The sequence below is a fragment of the Pan paniscus genome, chromosome 19 (assembly GCF_029289425.2).
Source record: "Pan paniscus chromosome 19, NHGRI_mPanPan1-v2.0_pri, whole genome shotgun sequence".
Taxonomy (NCBI): Eukaryota; Metazoa; Chordata; class Mammalia; order Primates; family Hominidae; genus Pan; species Pan paniscus.
In genome coordinates this window covers 98,481,886-98,497,631 of record NC_073268.2, presented here as the reverse complement: position 1 = coordinate 98,497,631, position 15,746 = coordinate 98,481,886, and the positions used below count along the sequence as shown (strand labels likewise).

The following is a 15,746-nucleotide window of genomic DNA, read 5'->3' as shown; positions in this document are numbered from 1 at the left end:
TGAAACCCCGTCTCTACTAAAAATACAAAAAAGTTAGGCAGGCGTGATGGGACACGCCTGTAGTCCCAGCTACTCGGGAAACTGAGGCAGGAGAATTGCTGGAACCCGAAAGGCAGAGGTTGCAGTGAGCCGAGATCATGTGATGCTCTCTAGCCTGGGTGACAGAGCAAGACTCTGTCTCAAAAAGATAAATAAATAAATAAATGAGAGGAAGCACAGGCATAAGGAAAGGTCACAGGCCTTCCCTGGGATCTCCATACTGCACCAGGAGATGGCTCAGAGCCAGGGCGGTGTGAAGATCAACCCTGTGCAGCCAGCTGGAAGATGCCATCACGCTCCGGACTTGGAATAACAGGTGCCTGGCGGGAGAGGCCTCCTCCGGACAGGTTCCTGCCGGACGCTGAAATCTGCCCTGGGTCAGCCTTCCCCGCCGGGGTGTGGGTAGGAGAACGCCTCAGGATGGGACCTGCGTCTGAAGCTGCTGCCCTTGGCCAGCCCCACACTTGGCTTTTAAACTGACCCGACGGCGGAGGGACAGCAGGGGGGATTTCTGAGTGAGCAGAGAGCTAAGGGCGAGCCTCAGCTCTTCTGTTAGTGTCCCTGAACCTCAGTTCCCCTCGTCAGGGAAATGCTGCAACCTGCCCTGTGGGGAGAGGGACCTGAGTTTGTAACAGCCTGCCTCCCTCTGAGAATGTCCCCAGGTTAGGCTGACCTCCAGGGCACCCCAGCCTGATCTTAGGCCTTGTGGTTTACACTAGGGTGCCTTACACCCATCGAATGCGCGGGGCAACAGCTCTCAGCGTTTGGTCTCTCTGTTTCACAAGAGCCCAGGTAACGCGGCTGTCTGCGGGTGCAGGCGGCGCTGGGACTTTCTCCCTAAGCTCTCACTCAGCCCGGGGCTGGCAAGGAGGACGTCCACAGGGCCCCGGCCGGCGGCTCAGGGGGCATCCTGGCTGCAGGCACCGCCCTGTGCCTCTGCTCTCCTGCCCCACGTGGTGCCGTAGGCTCCCCACTGTGCTGAATTAGGAGGGGCTCTGGAAGCTCTGCTTGCGTCTAGATCGTTGTCTTGAAACGTGAGACCTGGTTGTCCTGAAACGTAAGACCTGTTTCCTGTCTTTAAAATGGGTGTCATGACGCCCAGCAGGCTTCAGACCGGAGGGTGAAGGAGAAAGTCTGCCCGGCCCCGCTGGCCCTGCGTATGTCCTTTCCTTTCTTTTGTCCATCCCACCCCCGCTCACCCCAGCAGGAAACCTCCTGAGCCCCTCCTGTCCACCCTGCTCCAGCACTGATTTCCCACAGGAACCTTGTTCTAACCCCACTGCCCAGAGCCTCGGGAGTGGACAGGGGTGCTCTCCAAGGTGAAGCATGGGGTAGGTGCCCTTCGTGGCATGAAGGGCCGCAAGCAGAGGCCTAGCGGGCAGCCACTGGACCCTTGGCCTCCTCCCCCAGTGGCGGCTGGGGCAGGTTCTTGGGGGTCCTCGGCATGGGGCCAGCAGCCAGGCTGGGGCGGGCGGGATCCAGGACCTCACCTCTGGCCCTGTGATCTCCTTAAGTCGTAGCTGCTTCTCTGACCCCAGCGCCAGCAGGAGCGCCCCGGAACTGGGCGACTCCCCCGCGGCGCCTTGCTGGGGCGCGCGGTCCCTCCCGCAGGTCTCCGAGGGAGCCAGGACCTCGCGCCCCACCTGTCCGCTTCTCCAGGAGGCCCCGGCGCCGCTGCTGCCGGGCCCTCGGCTGGAAGCCCTGTGTCCGCCGCCGCTTTGATCCCGGGGGGCCCTGCTGGATAAAAGTCCCTGGCGGCTCCGCGCCAGCGCCAGAGGGGGAGCGCAGCCGAGCCGGGCGCACCAGCGGGACGGCGCAGGGCCAGGGGCGCTGAGAGGACGGGGCCACTGGGCCGCCCGCGCTGGCCGCGGTGAGAGCGGGGCCCCAGGGCTGCGCGAGGTGGGGAGATGCGGGCCGGGGTCCGAGTCCCCCACGGCCTGCTCTGGGCCTGGGCACTGGGGGATGGGAGGGACACTGGCGGCTCCAGGTGAGCGTGCCTGCCCCGCGCCCCCAGCCCGTCGGGCGCGGCCAGCTGCGCCGCGGGCGGAGTTCCCCGCCCACCCCCCCGGCCGGCGCGGAAAAGCCTCGCCCCTCCCCGTCGCCGCCGCCCCTTCCAGCTGCCCCGGGGGCGGGGGCGGCGGCGCCGGGCTGGCCGCGGTGAATGGAGCCGCCGGGGCCGCCCGGCCGCGCTGCCCCCCCACGGAGCCGGGCCGGGAGCGCCTCCGGCGGCCGCGGCGGGGTAGTCCAGGCCCCTCCGTCAGGCTTGCGGTTTGGGAAGAAAAGGCGATGCCTCCGCCAAGAAAAGAGCGAGCGCGGCCCCCTCCCCCCTCCGCCGAGCCCGGGCGGCGGCGGCGGCGGCACATCTAACGCGCGGGCACCCGGGCCGCCGCGGCCCCCGCAAATAAGCCCAGCCTCAGCCCCCGCCGCTCATTGGCGCGGGCCGCAGCCAGCGCACTCAGACCCTGCGCTGCCCTCGGACGGCCGGGCACGGAGCCCCAGCTGCGGAGGCCGACGGCACCCGGCCCCGAGCGCCTCGACGCCCAGCCGCGCGCGCCTTCTCCGCCAGGCCCGGCGGGCGGGAGCGGGGGCGAGGGAGCAGGAGCGGCCAGTGCCCCCGACACCCCCGGCCCGGCATCCCCCGCCGCCGCCGCCTCAAGGCCGCCCGCTCCCCGCAGGTGGACGCGGCCATGGGCCGAGGGGTGCGCGTGCTGCTGCTGCTGAGCCTGCTGCACTGCGCCGGGGGCAGCGAGGGCAGGAAGACCTGGCGGCGCCGGGGTCAGCAGCCGCCTCCTCCCCCGCGGACCGAGGCGGCGCCGGCGGCCGGACAGCCCGTGGAGAGCTTCCCGCTGGACTTCACGGCCGTGGAGGGTAACATGGACAGCTTTATGGCGCAAGTCAAGAGCCTGGCGCAGTCCCTGTACCCCTGCTCCGCGCAGCAGCTCAACGAGGACCTGCGCCTGCACCTCCTGCTCAACACCTCGGTGACCTGCAACGACGGCAGCCCCGCCGGGTAAGGCCCGCGCCCTGCACCTCTCCGCCCCGCCCGACGCGCCCGGTCTCCGGCTGGACCTTCCCTGCGGGCCGCGGCCGTTCTCTCCCCGGGGAGAAAGGGCTTCCGTCGGGCGCCCCGCGGTCCTGGCCCCGAGGAGGGCCCGGTTCGGTGACTCTCCGCGTGGGGAGCGGAGCGGCGCTGGAAGGGCTGGTCCCCGGCCAGCTCGGGCACTGACCCTTCGGCCTCTGGGCCCAGCCGCTCTGCTGGCGTCCTTCGGTCCCGGGGCGGGGAGATGGCAGCCCGAGAGCGCGCCTGGCTCCAGCGGGAACCGGCGACACCGGGGGGCGGGGAGAGGCCTGCTGCCCACCTCCTTGCAGCCCCGAAGTAGATAAAAGACGTGAGGTCGGGGGTCGGGGAGCGGCGGGGCCGCCCACGCGCTCAACAGGCCGAGGACAGCCGGGGACAGCGGGAGACCTGGGCGTGGGGTCGGGGCTCGGCAGGAAGGCTCCCCCGCCGGGTCGGTGCCGCCCGCGCCTCCCGCGCTCCCCGCAGCGTCCCGTTCCCCCGCCAAGCGCGCTCCTTCAGTGCGGACGCGTTTCACGCTTCAAGCGCCGCCGCGCGCCCCGGGAGGACCGCCGCCCGCGCCGAGGTGACAGCGGGACCCGCGCCGGGCGGAACGTGGGGATTTTCCACGGACCACAGCCCCGCGCGGCCCGTTCCCCGCCCCGCGAGCGCCACCTCCCGGGACCGCCGCCGTCCCTGAGCTCCGCGTGGGCCTGGCCGAGGGCGCCCCCGTGCGACCGTCGCGCGCGGCCGGAACAGGTGGCGCGTTCCCTCCGCCAGAGCTGGGCGCGCGGGGCGCGGCGGGTCGGCAGCCCTGGCCGACCCCCCGCGGTGCGTCCTCCCCGCAGCTACTACCTGAAGGAGTCCAGGGGCAGCCGGCGGTGGCTCCTCTTCCTGGAAGGTGCGTCCAGGGCTGAGGCGGGGGGAGGCTCGGGGTCTGTGCGCGCGGGCCTGAGCGGTGGTCGTGTCCGCAGGCGGCTGGTACTGCTTCAACCGCGAGAACTGCGACTCCAGATACGACACCATGCGGCGCCTCATGAGCTCCCGAGACTGGCCGCGCACTCGCACAGGTCAGCGGCGGGCCCTGGGGAAGGCGTCTCGACGTGAGGCCCGGGAGGAAGCCGCGCCCGCGTCCTGGAGCCCCAGCCAGGCCCCCACCCCGCACATCATGCCCAGCCCGGCGCCCGGGTTTCCTAAGAGCAAGGGGCGCCCTTCACTCTTGCCTTTTGGGGCCCATTCCACATTACCATTCAGGCGCTTACCCAGCGGCTCTGGCCCTCCCCAGGGTCAAAGCAGGGCAAGGGGTTGAAGTCAAGGTCAGACCTGGTGTCCAGCCTAGGCGGGCACCGTGGCCATGGTGGCTTCCCGGGGGTAACTAAACCCAACTGTCCTCCACTTTCCCGGCAACCTTGGTTCGGGCTAGCAACACCAGCACACCTCCTTTCCTGGGGCCAAGTAGGAGCCCCAACTCCTCACCAGGGTTCCCAGACCCGACCCTACACAGCCTCCTCCCACTAGAAAGACCCACCGCCTCTGTGTCCCCAGGCACAGGGATCCTGTCCTCACAGCCGGAGGAGAACCCCTACTGGTGGAACGCAAACATGGTGTAAGGGGGCACAGGGTCTTGCCTGGGAGTCCTGCCTGGAGGGTGGTTCTTCCCGGGGGGGTCCTTCCTTGGGAAGTCATATTCTGAAATGGTTTTTCCTGGGGGTCCTGTTCTGGATGGTTCTTTTGGGGAGGTCCTGTCCTAGAGGAGTTCTGGAGGTGTTTCTTTCGTGGTGGGGAGGGGTCTATCCTGAGATGGTCCTTCCTGGCAGGGTCCTCTCCTGGGATGGTCCTTCCAGGGGGATCCTGTCCTGGGATGGTCCTTCTTTCCTGGGGGGTCCTGTCCTGAGTTGGTCTTTCCTGGGAAGGGTCCTGTCCTGGGTTGGTCCTTCCTGAGGGGTATTATGCTGGAGGTCTTTCTTGAGGAGAGGTTCTATCCTGGGATGGTCCTTGCAGGGGAATCCTGTCCTGGGATGGTCTTTTCTGAGGGTCCTGTTCTGGGGGTCCTTTCTGGAGGCTGCCGGGCGGCAGGTGCTGTGAGAGGCTCACTCTGTTCTGTGTTGCAGCTTCATTCCCTACTGCTCCAGTGATGTTTGGAGCGGGGCTTCATCCAAGTCTGAGAAGAGTGAGTCTCGGCCTTCCCAGGGCACGGCAGGGCAGGGACGGGGCCGGACGGCAGGGCAGGGATGAGGCGGGACGGCAGGGCACGGAGGAGGCCGGACGGGGGGGTTCTGGGGAAAAGCTGACTCTCAGCCTTGTCGTGCTTTCAAAGCCCTTGACAGTATGTCCCAGGGTGTCTGCCCCATGCTCCCACTGCCTGCTTGTCCACAACTGTAGGAGGTCCTTATTTCTGAATATTCCCTGGGGAGGAGGCCCCAGCATGGCCTGGTGCACCCGCCTTCCTCCAGTCCACCCCAGCCCCTGACCCCTTCTCAGAAGATTCCTCCTAGTCCCCCAGTGGGGCAAGAACTCCTCTGCCAGCCATTCTGGGGTAGGAGGTGGTTCTCTCTGTCCAGGCCCCTACCTGAGGCCACCCCCTCCCTCTTGCAGACGAGTACGCCTTCATGGGCGCCCTCATCATCCAGGAGGTGGTGCGGGAGCTTCTGGGCAGAGGGCTGAGCGGGGCCAAGGTGCTGCTGCTGGCCGGGAGCAGGTGGGCAGGGCGGGGCAGGGCTGGAGGTGAGGGCGAGGACGGTGTGCAGGGCGCATGGAAAGGGTGTGGGGTGGGGCTGTATGGGAGGCAAGGATGGAGTGGAGCCTGTGCAGATCTTGGCAGGTGGCTAGGAGGGTGAGAGGCTGGAGCTGGGAGAACCCGCATCATTGGGGACGTCTCTGAGGCCTGGCTTCAGAGTGCTGGGTAACCAGACGCTGTCCAGAGGATGCTTCTGGACGCCATGGTTGTTGGATATAGGGGAAGGTTTGGGCTGCAGGGACCTAAGTCGTTGGTTAGGGGTTGGCCATGGACTAATGCTCCATCTCCAGGGCCCGGTAAATGAGGATCACCCCTGTGGGTTCCTGTATCCCAGCAGGCATACAGGAGACCAGGAGACAAATGGGGAATAGATGATGGGGCCTGAGGCCACATAGTTTATCTTCATTTTCAGATAAGGAAACTGAGGTAAAGAGACAGAGAGAGGAAGGGGAGGAGGAAGGGGAGAGCCTGGCTGTGTCAGGGAAATGTGGCCTGCCAGCCTGAGCCCTGGCCTGCTCTGGAGGGGACGGCCATGGGTCTTGCACGTGAACAGAGAATGCAGAATGCATCCGCAGTTCAGAACGCATCAGGACTCCTGCCCCCCTCGGGGCACGGGCTGACGCTGAGCAGACTCGGGGGAGGTGAGTGCCTCTCCCCAGCCACCTGGCCTCACGTCTGGCCCTCCTTGCAGCGCGGGGGGCACCGGGGTGCTGCTGAATGTGGACCGTGTGGCTGAGCAGCTGGAGGAGCTGGGCTACCCGGCCATCCAGGTGCGAGGCCTGGCTGACTCCGGCTGGTTCCTGGACAACAAGCAGTATCGCCACACAGACTGCGTCGACACCATCACGTGCGCGCCCACGGAGGCCATCCGCCGTGGCATCAGGTGCCCCAGCGGGGAGGGCCCGTCCTCGTGCTGCAGCTTTGCCCCAGAAGGGCCTGGGTGGAGTGGCATCTGTGGGTGGGGAGCCCCGGGGGACGAGGCCCACGGCAGCCTAACCTGTGGCTGTGGCTCCAGGTACTGGAATGGGGTGGTCCCGGAGCGCTGCCGACGCCAGTTCCAGGAGGGCGAGGAGTGGAACTGCTTCTTTGGCTACAAGGTCTACCCGACCCTGCGCTGTGAGTGGGCGGCAGAGCGGAGCACACAGGGCAGCAGGGGTGGCCACGCTTCCTTGCTTCTGAAAATCCAGCGTGGACTCCAGTCTTCTGGGCTGGGCTTGGAGACCACAGCCCTGGTCCAGGGAGGAGGCCGGCTATGTGCCAGGGAGGAGGCCGGCTGTGTGCCAGGGGGCCTAGTCGCTGCGGCATGCCTGGGACTTGCCTGCCCTCAGCACTGACACCCCCTAGTCCCAGGCAAAGTGGGACAGGTGGTCACCCTGCCTATACCGGTGGCTAGTGTGCTTTGGAGCTCATCCCCATGCTGCCCCTCCCTGCTGCAGGGTCCTGGGCTAGTTCCTCCCCAGCCCCACGCTCTGAGGAATGGTGAGGTTATATGCAAGGGCATCATCACCATATTTCGGTGAAAGTGGAGTCGCTGAGAACCAGGCCAAGGTCATGGAGGGGTTAAACAGAGCCCGTCTTCAAGGAAAGGCAGTTTATTGATTTAGTTGTTGATTTAGTTATTGATTTAGTTATGAAGCTGTGGATTATAAAAAGGCTGGTTTGAAAGAAGGAAGCCACATTCTGTGGGGGCTTATGACTGACACCCCTGGGGAGAGTTGGGCCAAGGCTAGCTGGCCTGTGAGCCTCAGCAGCACTGCAGGGGGCCTGGGAGGGTGCTGAGCTCTGCCTGGGGTCGGGGGCAGCAGCGGGGACCTGGGGGTGCTGAGCTCTGAGCCTGGGATGGGGGGCACTGCAGGGGTCTGGGGGGTGCTGAGCTCTGAGCCTGGGGTGGGGGACACTGCAGGGGCCTGGGGGTGCTGAGCTCTGAGCCTGGGGTGGGGGACACTGCAGGGGCCTGGGGGTGCTGAACTCTGAGCCTGGGGTGGGGGGCACTGCAGGGGCCTGGGGGTGCTGAGCTCTGAGCCTGGGGTGGGGGACACTGCAGGGGCCTGGGGGTGCTGAGCTGTGAGCCTGGGGTGGGGGCAGCAGCGGGGGTCAGGGGAGGCCGAACTGAGCCCCGCCGCCCGCAGGCCCTGTGTTCGTGGTGCAATGGCTGTTTGACGAGGCACAGCTGACGGTGGACAACGTGCACCTGACGGGGCAGCCGGTGCAGGAGGGCCTGTGGCTGTACATCCAGAACCTCGGCCGCGAGCTGCGCCACACGCTCAAGGACGTGCCGTGAGTGTGTGGGCCCCGGGAGCCCCACGCCGGGTAGCTCCCTCCTTATTTAAAAATAGAGGTCCTGAGAAAACAAAAGAAGAAAAACCAGAACAAAAAAAAATAGAGCTCTTGTAGGCCGGGCGCAGTGACTCACACCTATAATCCCAGCACTTTGGGAGGCCCATGCAGGTGGATCACCTGAGGTCAGGAGTGCGAGACCAGCCTGGCCGACATGGCAAAACCCTATCTCCACAAAATATGCAAAAAATTAGTCCGGTGTAGTGGCAGGGGCCTGTAATCCCAGCTACTCAAGAGGCTGAGGCAGGAGAATCACTTGAACTGGGAGGTGGAGGTTGCAGTGAGCTGAGATTGTGCCACTGCACTCCAGCCTGGGTGACGGAGTAAGACTCTGTCTCAAAAAATACATATATATATATATATAGAGAGAGAGAGAGAGAGAGAGAGAGAGAGATCGAGATCGGTCTTGGGCCTGGCACACTGGCTCACGCCTATAATCCCACCCCTTTGGGAGGCCGAGGCAGCAGGATTGCTGGAGGCCAGGAGTCCAAGACCAGCTGGGGCAACATGGTGAAACCGTGTCTCTACTGCACATACAAAAATTATCCAGGCATGGTGGCATCACCTGTAATCCCAGCTACTCAGGAGGCTGAGGCAGGAGGATCCCTTGAGCCCAGGAGTTCAAGGTTACAGTGAGCTAACCTTGCCTGTGGGAGGCAAGCAACCTTCGATTGTACCACTACACTCCAGCTGGGGCGATAGAGCCAGACCCCGACTCAAAATAAAATGAAAATAGAGTTCTAGATAGTAGCAGAATATTTGCCTGTCTAGGGCAGCCTCCTGCCATCACCTGGGAGGGCCTGCCTGGAAGAGGTGGACTCTGAGCAGGGATCTGAGGCACAAAGGGATAAGGGTCAGCCGGGAGCTGGCCAACTAGGGGGAGGCCCGGGCCAGAGGAGCAGCTGGCAGCCATAGCAACAGGAAGGGGTGATGGCCAGGCGGGGGACAGCTCTAGGGGAGTGGGGGTGGAAAAGGGGCTGAGGGGGTAGGGAGCTCACGAGCCACTGTCTCCTCTCCAACAGGGCCAGCTTTGCCCCCGCCTGCCTCTCCCATGAGATCATCATCCGGAGGTCAGTGTCCCTGCTCCGGGCAGCTTGCGTACATGACATCAACTTCAAAAGTCCACAGGCTCCCCAACCACACTTGGCCTCCCACGGGCCTCTTCTTGGCGCTTCTAGGGGTGGGATTTCTTTATAGGGGTGCCAGAGCCACTTGTACCAACAGCTGTATGGCAAGAATTAAGACTCAGCCCTCGGCTGGGTGCGGTGGCTCACGCCTGTAATCCCAGCACTTTGGGTGGTTGAGGCAGGTGGATCACCTGAGGTCAGGAGTTCGACACCAGCCTGGCCAATATAGTGAAACCCTGTCTCTAGTAAAAATACAATTAGCTGGGCATGGTGGCGGGGGCCTGTAATCCAGCTACTTGGGAGGCTGAGGCAGGAGAATCGCTTGAACCCGGGAGACGGAGGTTACGGTGAGCCGAGATTGCAACATTGCACTCCATCCTGGGGGCAACAAGAGTGAAACTCCATCTCAAAAAAAAAAAGAAAAAAAAAAAAAGACTCAGGCTGAGCAGTGGCTCATACCTGTAATCCCAGCTACTCAGGAGGCTGAGGTGGGAGGATCACTTGAACTCAGGAGGTTGAGGCTGCAGTGAGCAGTGATCACACCACTGCATTCTAGCCTGAGAGGCAGAGGGAGACCTTGTCTCAAAAAACAAAACAAAACAAAACAAAAAAAACCCAGGCTAGATACGATGGCTCACGCCTGTTATCTCAGCACTTTGGGAGGCCGATGGGGGCAGATCACCTGACGTCAGTTCGAGACCAGCTTGGCCAACATAGTGAAACCCCATCTCTACTGAAAATACAATAATTAGCCAGTTGCGGTGGCACACGCCTGTAACCCCAGCTACTCGGGAGGCTGAGGCAGGAAAATCGCTTGAACCCGGGAGGCGGAGGCTGCAGTGAACCGAGATCCTGCCATGGCTGGTCTCACAAAAAAAAAAACAGCTGCCTCAGTGTTGATGCCACTCCCCACATGTGAACCCCCCCCCCGGTTTTCCTCTGCAGCCACTGGACGGATGTCCAGGTGAAGGGGACGTCGCTGCCCCGAGCACTGCACTGCTGGGACAGGAGCCTCCATGACAGCCACAAGGCCAGCAAGACCCCCCTCAAGGGCTGCCCCGTCCACCTGGTGGACAGCTGCCCCTGGCCCCACTGCAACCCCTCATGCCCCACCGTCCGAGACCAGTTCACGGGGCAAGAGATGAACGTGGCCCAGTTCCTCATGCACATGGGCTTCGACATGCAGACGGTGGCCCAGCCGCAGGGACTGGAGCCCAGTGAGCTGCTGGGGATGCTGAGCAACGGAAGCTAGGCAGACTCTGGAGGAGGAGCGGGCACTGAGGGGCCCAGACACCCGCTGCCCCAGTGCCACCTCACCCCCCACCAGCAGGCCCTCCCGTCTCTTCGGGACAGGGCCCCAGCCGTCCCCCTGTCTGGGTCTGCCCACTGCCCTCCTGCCCCGGCTTTCCCTGCCCCTCTCCCACAGCCCAGCCAGAGACAAGGGACCTGCTGTCATCCCCAGCTGTGGCCTGGGGGTCCTTCCCGACGACGAGGGGGTAGCCAGAAGAGAAGCACTGGATTCCTCAGTCCACCAGCTCAGACAGCCCCCCCCCGGCCCCACCCATCAAGCCCTTTTATATTATTTTATAAAGTGACTTTTTTATTACTTTAATTTTTAAAAAAAGGAAAAGAATATATGATGAATGATATTGTTTTGTAACTTTTTAAAAATGATTTTAAAAAGACAAAAAAGAACCTCACCCTGCCGGCGTGTTTATTTGCTTCACACCTCCCCTCCTCTCCCTCCCCTCCCTCCTCTCCCTCCCTCTCTCCCCTCCTCTCCCTCCCCCACCTCCCCTCCCCAGCCCCAGGGCAGCAGGGAGACAAAGGGAGGAGCCATGGGGACTCTCCAACTCTGACCCCTTCTTGGATGCACAGACTCAGAGCAGGATCTTCTGGAGGGGCCCTGCTTCCCTTCAGCCCTTCTGCAGATACCCACTTCCCAGGGCGGATGGCACCAGCTGTGTTTCTTTTTACTTACTCATTTATTTAGAGACAGGATCTCGTCGTGTTGCCCAGACTGGAGTGCAGTGGCACAATCACAGCTCACTGCAGCCTTGAACTCCTGGGCTCAAGCAATTTCCCCACTTTGGCCTCCTGAATAGTTGGGATTACAGGCACGCGCCACCACACCCGGCTACTGTTTTAATTTTTTGTAGAGATGGAATCTCCCTTTGTTGCCCAGACTGGTCTTGAACTCCTGGGCTCCAGCAATCCTCCCTGCTCAGCTTCCCAGTGTGTTGAGATCACAGGCGTGAGCCACTGCACTTGGCCCCTTTTCATTTTATTTTTTTATTGGGAAGAAATTCGCATAACACAGAATGAGCCATTTCCAAGTGAGCAACTTGGCATCTGTCGCGCTCAGAGTGCCGTGCGACCCCCGTTTCTCTCTAGTTTCAAAACTCTTGCCAGGCGTGGTGGCTTACACCTGTAATCCTAGCACTTTGGGAGGCCAAGGCAGGCAGATCACGAGGTCAGGGGTTTGAGATCAGCCTGGCCAACATGGTGAAACTCTGTCTCTACCAAAAACATAAAACATTAGCTGGGTGTGGTGGCGTGCACCTGTAATCCTAGCTACCCCGGGAGGCTGAGGCAGGAGAATCGCTTGAACCCGGGAGGCAGAGGTTGCAGTGAGCCGAGATTGCATTGCACCACTACACTCCAGCCTGGGCAACAGAGCGAGACTCCGTCTCAAAAAATAAAATAAAATAAAATAAAATAAAAATTTTTTTTGAGACGGAGTCTCGCTGTGTCTCCCAGGCTGAAGTGCAGTGGCGCAATCTCGGCTTACTGCAACCTCTGCCTCCTGGGCTCAACTGATTCTCCTGCCTCAGCCTCCTGACTAGCTGGAATCACAGGCATGTGCCACCACGCCCAGCTAATTTTTGTATTTTTAGTAGGGATGGGTTTTCGCCATGTTGGCCAGGCTGGTCTCAAACTCCTGACCTCAGGTGATCCACCCGCCTTGGCCTCCCAAAGTGCTGGAATTACAGATGTGAGCCACCACGCCCAGCCCCTAGTTTCAAAACTCTTATCAATCCAGAACACTTCCTACCCAGCTGACAATTCCTTAAACATTTGCATTTTATTTATTTCTACTAGGTCATTCCTGCACATGGTTCAAAATTCAAAAGATGCAGAAGATATGAGGGCGAATGCCCGTTTCCCCCACAGCCCAGGTTCCCTGGCTCTGCTTCCAAGGGCAAACAGTGTTACCTTGTGGATATTCCCAGAGATCATTTCGTGAAAATTCCGGTAAACAGGTGCACACGTTGACATACATGCATTTTTTTCTTTTACACAGATGGCTACACACTACACACTGGTGTCTCCTCCTCTTGACACTGTATTTCTGGGCGCGCAGCGAGCTGCCGCAGGTGTGACAGTCCAGGGCCTGCGGAGGGCTCTGCGGCACACGCAGGTGCAAAGGGTGCATGTGCATAGCCTTGTCGTGTGGTCATCACGTTGCATAAGGGCAAGTATGTCTGTGGACTAAACCCCAGATGTGGGATTCCTGGGGCAAAAACATGAAGCTCTAGCCTGTCTCCCCAGCACTTTGGGAGGCCAGCGTGAGATGATCGCTTTGGCCCAGGAGTTTGAGACCAGCCTGGGCAACAAAGGGAGACCCCGTCTCTAAAAAAAAAATTAAAACATTAGCTGGGTGTGGTGATGTACACCTCTGGTCCCAGCTACTCAGGAGGCCGAGGTGTGAGGATCACTTAAGCCTGGGAAGTCACAGCTGCAGGGAGCAGTGATCGCGCCAGTGCACTCCAGCCTGAGTGACAACAAGACCCTGTCTCAAAAAAAAAAAAAAAAAAAAAGACCAGGTGCGGTGTCTCACACCTGTGAGGCGCAGCTCACCTAATGGTCAATCGGTCAATCGCTGCCACGCTGTCCTACAGGACCAGGGACAAAACGAGCCCTAGGACACGAAGAGGACGCTGGCTTGTAGCTCCGCAGTGATGGTCACCCCAGCTTGTCCACGCTGACTTCTCACCTTTCCCAGGACGGTTGGCGCCTTTCATTCTCTGGGGCGAAAACAGTCAGGACATTCACCCAACACTGAGCCGTGTCTCTTCCAGCAGCGATGGCCGAGGCATAGCCTTTGCTATTCAGGGACTGGAAGCAGGGAACTTCCACTGTGTGACAACATTACAAATTTAAACTCTGTACTTAAAAAAAGAAAGCCAGCCGGGCGTGGTGGCTCACGCCTGTAATCCCAGCACTTTGGGAGGCCGAGGCAGGTGAATCACGAGGTCAGGAGATTGAAACCAGCCTGACCAACATGGTGAAACTCTGTCTCTACTAAAAATAGAAAAATTAGCTGGGCGTGGTGCTGCGTGCCTGTAATTCCAGCTATCCAGGAGGCTGAGGCAAGAGAATCTCTTGAACCCAGGAGGCGGAGATTGCAGTGAGCTGAGATCATGCCACTGCACTCCAGCCTGGGCAACACAGCGAGACCCCATCTTCAATAAATAAATAAGTAAAAATAAAAATATTTGTTAACGTTTGTGAATGTATACCACAGCAGCAACAAGCGTGCCTGGCCCCCATGTCTTGGTCTCTGATGCCATTCCCCCAACACAAGGAACCAGGTTCCTGGGAGACACGGCTGACTCCAGGGCTGGGCTGGTGTCTGAGACAGGAAAAAAAAACAGTGTTTTCCCTGCTCTCACACACTCAACAGTCAACATCCAACACGGAATACTTCATCTCTGGTCACCAAAATGTGTGTGGGGATTTTCCCCAAACACCAAGCAAGTCTCCAGTGGACACCTACTAGGCGTCCTCCAACCCTGCTCCATCCAGTCTCCGCGGACACCCGCTGGGCGTCCTCCAACCCCGTTCCATTGTGACGCTTTCTCCCTGGAGACAGTACCCGATCCTGCAGGCTAAGGTCTCAGTCCCACAAGAGTGTCCTCCACTTCAGATGCCAGTCCTAAGTACAGCTGTCCCTTTGTATCCTTGGGGGATGGGATCCAGTACCTCCAAAACACCAGAATCCACAAGGCCAGAGTCCCTGATACAAAATGGCATGTTATTTGCATATAACCTCTGCACCCCCTCCTCTGGACTTAAATCACCTCTTGATTACTTATAACACCTAGTATGTAAATTCTATGTAAACAGTTGTTACATAGTATTGCTTTTTAAATTTGTATTATTTGTATTATTATTATTATTACTATTATTTTGAGATGGAGTCTCCCTCTGTCACCCAGGCTGAAGTATAGTGGCATGATCTTGGCTCACTGCAATCTCCGCCTCCCAGGTTCAAGCAAGTCTCCTGCCTCAGCCTCTGGAGTAGCTGGGATTACAGTCACATACCACCAGGCCTGGCTAATTTCTGTTATTTTTAGTAGAGACGGGATTTCACCATGTTGGTTGGTCAGGCTAGTCTCAAACTCCTGACTTCAGGTGGTCCACCCATCTCGGCCTCCCAACAGTGCTGGATGTACAGGCATGAGCCACTGCGCCTGGCCTTATTTACTGTTTTATTTATTTATTTTTTGTATTTTCTTTTTTTTTTTTTTGAGACGGAGTCTCGCTCTGTCGCCCAGGCTGGAGTGCAGTGGCGCGATCTCGGCTCACTGCAAGCTCCGCCTCCCGGGTTCACCCCATTCTCCTGCCTCAGCCTCCTGAGTAGCTGGGACTACAGGCGCCCACCGCCACACCTGGCTAATTTTTTGTATTTTTAGTAGAGACGGGGTTTCACCACGTTGGCCAGGATGGTCTCGATCTCCTGACCTTGTGATCCACCCGCCTTGGCCTCCCAAAGTGCTGGGATTACAGGCATGAGCCACCGCGCCCTGCCTTTTATTCTTTTCTTTTTGAGACTGAGTCTTGCTCTGTTGCCAGGCTACAGTACAGTGGCACGATCTCGGCTGACTGCAACCTCTGCCTTCCGGGTTCAAGCGATTCTCCTGCCTCAGCCTCCCAAGTAGCTGGGACTACAGGCACCCACCACCACGCCCGGCTAATTTTTGTATTTTTAGTAGAAATGGGGTTTCACCATGTTGGCCTGGCTGGTCTCAAACTCCTGACCTCAGGTGATCTGCCTGCTTCAGCCTCTCAACGTGCTGGGATTACAGGCGTGACCCACCGCGCCGGGCCAGTATTTTTTGTATTTTCAGTCTGAGGTTTGTTGAATACTTGGGTGTGGAACCTGAGGACAGATGACCAAATGTAGCAGGTGTCACCCGCCCTCTGGCCAACCGAGGTTCCCATGGCCCCTCCTCCAGTTTTGTGACTTTGCTGGAGTGGCTCACAGAACTCAGGGAAGCACTTTCCTCATTTTTATTTATTGATTTACTTTTGGAGGTGGGGTTTCATTGTGTTGCCCGGGCTGGAGTGTGACGGCATAATCACAGTTCATTGCACCCTCAACCTCCTGGGATTAAGCAGTCCTCCTACTTCAACCTCCCAAGTAGCTGGGATTACGGATGTGCAC

The 15,746-nt window shown here is 60.0% G+C and overlaps 1 protein-coding gene across 1 annotated transcript; it reads left to right on the top strand.

The window, feature by feature from the left end:
* The first annotated feature begins 1,129 nt into the window (after positions 1-1,129).
* Positions 1,130-11,257, top strand: NOTUM (notum, palmitoleoyl-protein carboxylesterase). The gene is made up of 13 exons (XM_034943130.4): positions 1,130-1,196; positions 1,554-1,909; positions 2,715-3,049; positions 3,943-3,995; positions 4,069-4,164; positions 4,640-4,700; positions 5,206-5,264; positions 5,690-5,792; positions 6,523-6,714; positions 6,847-6,947; positions 7,961-8,108; positions 9,191-9,238; positions 10,241-11,257. The coding sequence occupies exons 3-13, from the start codon at positions 2,727-2,729 to the stop codon at positions 10,545-10,547; spliced, it is 1,491 nt and encodes a 496-aa protein (XP_034799021.2). The 5' UTR covers positions 1,130-1,196; positions 1,554-1,909; positions 2,715-2,726; the 3' UTR covers positions 10,548-11,257.
* Positions 11,258-15,746: the final 4,489 nt, after the last annotated feature.